Source organism: Gymnodraco acuticeps, unplaced genomic scaffold, assembly GCF_902827175.1.
Source record: "Gymnodraco acuticeps unplaced genomic scaffold, fGymAcu1.1, whole genome shotgun sequence".
NCBI lineage: Eukaryota > Metazoa > Chordata > Actinopteri > Perciformes > Bathydraconidae > Gymnodraco > Gymnodraco acuticeps.
This window is the reverse complement of record NW_022990629.1, coordinates 380,718-386,320: the sequence shown is the minus strand read 5'-3', so window position 1 is coordinate 386,320 and position 5,603 is coordinate 380,718. Positions and strand designations below refer to the sequence as shown.

Genomic DNA, 5,603 nt, shown 5'->3' with positions numbered 1-5,603 from the left:
ACTGTTATATTCCCAACAAGTATGGCTTTCATAAAGAAACACATGACTTGGGTGATAAGATGTGTTTTGTTGTAAAATGGGCCCGTTTGGTTTTCTGCTGGCCAGCGCTGGGTCACTGTGACAAAGCATATTTTGCGTCTGCCAATGAGGGGACCTGAAAAGATGACCAGCTGACCTCACCCCTTCCTTCTGTCTTCTGGTATATGTTCTGTCGATTCCTGAGTTCGGCCTCTTTTCTCTGGCTGTCAAGACGGAAGGATCTCCGCAGCAAGTGAACAGGGCAGAAGTGGGCCGGCTACTTCTTAAAACATTACAATATGATTTTAGTATATTGTATTATATGGTGTTGTAATGTATTATAGTGCATTGCATTATTACCTTTGATAATTAAAACAGATTGTTTAAACTGGTATCTGGGTGTTCTCTGTCTGATTTCCTTCCTGTTATGATTTTAAGCAGGACTCGTCAAAACGACACGCGGAGCCGAGTGGGGTTGTAAAAACCTCAAAACTCCAACAGTACTGGGGTTGATTTGGACGGAACGTGGACTTAGGAGTGATAACCACCGGCTCCGCAGAGCGGATTAACCCTACGTCATATTTGTGAGCTGCCCACAGTATTTGCGGTACTGTTTTTAGCGCGTCGGGGAGCTCAGAAATATGACTGAAAAATGAGAACTCTGGGCCAGTAACAGGGTTAACATAGTCCTCATTGCCTGTGAGTGTCAGAGAACGCAGTACATGAACCGACCAGTCAATACTGTACTTAAACACGTCGTGTTTTGGGGAATACTCAATCCACGGGTCGTCTGTGCAAGTCCAATCAGTACCAGATTCCCATTCTTTAACGATTGGACCCAAATCTCTCCATTTATCAGTGGGCCCCCTGGCTAGTGAAATGTGTGGGACCGCCCCTGGGATTTGATACAGCTTGGTTTGTGCGGCTCCGAGTCTAACAGAGATAGCAGCGCGCAGCGAATTCCAATACATAGTTTTAAGCCTGATCTCATCATTCAAATCTTCCAGCACAAAACTCTCATCATAGTATTGACATGTATCATCAACAATATTAGCAGTACAATGCAAATGAGAAGTTTCCATGAACACAGCAGGTGGAAAAACACGTTGATGTGTCAAACGTAATAATTCCTGAGAATCAGAATATGCCAACAGCCATTGGCACACATTCAGCAATTCTTTATCCTCAAATGTGGGGTTTTGAACCATCAATGGAGTTGGTCGTCGGACTTTGAGTCCCTCATTTGTAGAAATAAGGTCTAAGCCGAACCTAAGGATCAGATCTCTGCCCAGTAAATTTATTGGGCAGACAGATGATAATAGGAAACTATGTTTGACTGATGTGGGAAATGGATGCATATTATCCCCGTTATCTTTACACTGAATTGGGATGGAAAACCTCTCCTTCACAGTTACCCCAGCTGCCCCCATTGAGTGAATGTATCTTCCACTCAATTTGCAATCTGGCAGATCTGCCCTTTTTAGCACAGAGTGTGTAGCCCCCGAATCAACCAGAAATGTAACATTAACACCCATTATACTTAAAATCAGTGTGGGAAATTTCTCAAATGCTTTTTCCCTGTCATATTTCAAATATGTACCCTCTTCAATTACAGACATTTTATCTAAATCTTCCAATTTCTCAATAGCCTGCTGAATGTGTTTGTGTGCATTACTTCCCTGGGTAGATGATGCTGGCAGTGAGTCCGTCTCTCTCAACCGAATTTCTTCCTCCCCCACTCCCTCCTTTGACCCCCGTCAAGTTGAAGAATTGTCTTTCTTACGGTCCGATTTATCCGATCGAAAGTTATTTTTCTTCTTCTCGTATGGGCAATCAGTCCTCCAATGAGTCGTCTCCCCGCAGTTGAAACAGTAATCCTTGCCGTTTCGGTTTGTTTGTTGACCTTCTCCTCGTCCTCTGTCTTTTCATTTTCCTCCCCGACCTCGGAAAACTCCTCGTCCTCCTTCTCCTCCTCTGTTTCCTCTGCCTTGGCCATCACTTTGGGTCCAGCCGGTTGTAACAGCTTGGACCAAGGTCAGCTGGCACTTTTCTTTGCGGTCGCGGCGTTTATTTTCCTCGCTGGCTTTTTCTTCTAAGGAGGCGTTTTTCGGCATGCACGGCATGTCGGCGAATTTCTTCCAGCCGGGCACCTTCCATTACGCCAATGCAGGAGTTTCGCACCGATGCCGAAATGGCTGGAGATAGGCCGTTGAGGAAAGCATTTGTGAGGTGTGTTTCCCAGACTCCTATTTCGGCTACTCCTTGTGCCCCAGCCTCTTGTTTGATAATGCCGCTGTTCTCCGTGAACACTTTTTCTAAGCGGTGGAAATAGTAATTTACTGTTTCCTCCGGGGTCTGCTTACATGCCCAGATTCTTGACATGTCGACTTTGGCGGGGAACTTTGTAGTTATTGCGGCCTCTAGTCTAGCCAAAGCAGTGCGGTAGGTATTGTTCAAGTCATCATCCCAGAGTGGGGCAACCACGTGCTGTTGACCTCCCAGTATTTCGGCGAAATGGCTGACGTGTGTCGGACCCATTCTCAGAGTCAACAATGTCTTTATCTCCGGCATAGTGGGTGTGAATTGTCGACAGAACATGTTTAGTGCTGCAGCAAATTTAGCACCCCCTAACTCAACATCTGGGATATGATCTTTTGCTATTTCCCTCATATCCGATATGGTCCATGGGCGGTAAACGAGTGACGGACCAGCAGGTCCAGCCACCTGGATCATGGGAAGATTGTAATTTAAGTCCTGGTCCGGTTTGCGGGGGTGTTCTTTTCTGTAGAGTTCCGCTTCCTTCTCCTCTCTTTCTCTCTTCTCTTTCTTCTCCTGGACCGTCCTTTCCAGTTTGGCGGTGACCTCACCTCCAGCAGCACCACCAGCAGCACCTCCAGCAGCACCTCCAGCCGCCTCCTCAGCTTCCTCAGCTGGCAGGTGAACGGGGGGTGGGGGAGGGGGGAATGGAAATCCACAGTCGAGGAGAGGGTCCTCCACGCCTGTGTAAAGAGAGGGATAAAGGGAAGTGTGTGGTTTATACTTGGGTGGTGGTATGAAACTATTTTTCTCTTTTTCTTCTCCTTTATCGTCAACCTGTATTTTTCTTATTGCCGCAGCCAATTGCCTTCTTTCACGGCACTCTGCTTCATCTTCCCAGTATTTCAAACACTTTCTGTGACTGTCCAGTTTTTCTAAGTCTTTCCCTTTAATTCTGCTCTTCTTTTTTATTCCATCTTCACACTCTTGTAATTTATCTCTTAGGTTTTTGATTTTTAATTTACTCAAAGAACCTCCCTTAGGAAATCCGAACATTTCCGTCCATATATTTAATTTAGACAGACTGTCCTCACCATATTTTACTCTCATGACGTCTACAATCGGGCCCTCAGGAGGGTGTACAAGCCCCCTACTTTGCCTTGCTCCCATGACAAAATCTGTGATATTTGTTCCCCAGTACAAACCACGCAAAAACTAATCGTAAACCCACGATCTAGGACGGAATAAACCCTCTGTGATATTTGTTCCCCAGTACAAACCACGCAAAAACTAATCGTAAACCCACGATCTAGGACGGGATAAACCCTCTGTGATATTTGTTCCCCAGTACAAACCACGCAAAAACTAATCGTAAACCCACGATCTAGGACGGGATAAACCCTCTTCGAGCAGCCCCTTTCATAAACGTCATGGAGTTTTAATTACGTTTAACTTTAAACAATTTAGACATTGCACATCTCACCCAGTATTGGAAAGCCTTTCTAAGTCCGTTTGGTCTCGTGAAGTCAATCAGTTCCACCCCCGCCGCTGGTCCTCTCGTCCCGTACTGTTTTTGTCGCGGGGTAGAGGGAATCCGAGGATCCTGTAGCGACCAACCAGCGTTCGTAGGTGTTCCCAATCGAACTTGCAGAGACCCTGCTCGCAGCGCCAATTGTTATGGAAATCTAAAAACCCCAATACTGTAGAGTACAAGTCAGAAAACAAATAAATGGTGAACCAGACAGAGTTGTCTTTCTGGTGATGTTTATTCGAACAAACATCAGATACAATAAAATATAGACACAGGTCTCACAGAGTATAGGATAGTCTGCGTGAGTGTGCGCAGTTCAATATTATAGCAAAGCTTATATTGAGGAAAGGGAGGGAAGGTGAAGAAATCTGTCTTCACACGGTCACCTTGTTATTAGACACATGTCCTTGAGCTGTAGATCTCAGGAAAGGCAAGTTCTCCTGTGACTATGTGTGAGTCATAATAGCAGCTGTGGCCTTGAAGTAGAGTAACAAGAGGCAAACAGCACATCTAACCAAATTGAGAAGCATTTGGTTACTTTGAACATATAAGGAATATAATAAAAATGTCCACTACAACTATTAGAAAGCACGGGAAATGTGTGTGCATTAAGATTCAATCAATCAATCAATCAATCAATCAATCAATGTTTATTTATATAGCCCAATATCACAAATGTTACATTTGTCTCAGTGGTCTTCACAGTGTGTACAGAATATCAGTATGACAATACGACACCCTCTGTCCTTAGACCCTCACAACGTACAAGGAAAAACTTCCGTAGAAAACCCACAGTTTAAAGGGAAAATGGGAGAAACCTCAGGGAGAGCAACAGAGGAGGGATCCCTCTCCCAGGACGGACAGACGTGCAATAGATGCCGTGTGTAAATTGAAAAGATAATACATTTGCAACATAGGTAGTCCAAATGTTTGGAAATGCATGTGTGTATAATAGGAAGATGAATCCACGAGGATATCCATCCAGGACCTATGATCCAGGACCTATGATCCAGGACCACAGCCACGACTCAAGATCCAGGGCTCGCGATTCAGAACACAGGACCGCAGGATCATCCATGTCTCCGGATCCTGGCGTATATAGACACCAAAAAGAAATACATTTGGGGAAGCTGGGTTAATCGGAACATGAGTACACAGGTATAGACAGAGATAAGGAAGAAGTAAGATGTCCCCCGACAAACTAAGCCTATATCAGCAAAACTAGGGGCTGAATCTAATCAGCCCTAACTATAAGCTTTATCAAAAAGGAAGGTCTTAAGCGCACTCTTAAAAACGGATAGGGTGTCTGCCGCCTGAACACAAACTGGAAGCTGATTCCACAAATGTGGAGCTTGATAAGAAAAGGCTCTGGCTCCCATTGTACTTTTAGAGACTCCAGGAACAACCAACAACCCTGCATTCTTGGAACGCAATGCCCTAATAGGACAGTAGGGTATAATGAGTTCTTTAAGGTAAGATGGCGCCTGCCCATTAAGGGCTTTGTAGGCGAGAAGAAGAATTTTAAATTATATCCTGTGTTCTATAGGGAGCCAGTGTAAGGCAGCCAGAACAGGAGTAATGTGGTCCCTTTTCCTAACTCTGGTTAGTACACGAGCTGCAGCATTTTGAATCAGCTGAAGCGACTTGACTGACTTCTTGGTACACCCTGATAATAAGGAGTTACAATAATCCAGCCTTGAAGTAACAAATGCATGGAATAGTTTCTCTGCATCGTCTTGAGGCAAGATATGCCTGATTTTTGCAATGTTACGTAGATGGAAGTAGGCGGTCCTTGAAA

General features: G+C 44.7%; 1 protein-coding gene across 1 annotated transcript; it reads right to left on the bottom strand.

Annotated features, from left to right (window-relative positions):
- Positions 1–2,085: 2,085 nt before the first annotated feature.
- On the bottom strand, positions 2,086–3,373 carry LOC117554698. Its single transcript, XM_034229173.1, has 2 exons — positions 2,922–3,373; positions 2,086–2,885 (listed from the first exon to the last, which is right to left on the bottom strand). The coding sequence occupies exons 1-2, from the start codon at positions 3,328–3,330 to the stop codon at positions 2,086–2,088; spliced, it is 1,209 nt and encodes a 402-aa protein (XP_034085064.1). The 5' UTR covers positions 3,331–3,373.
- Positions 3,374–5,603: the final 2,230 nt, after the last annotated feature.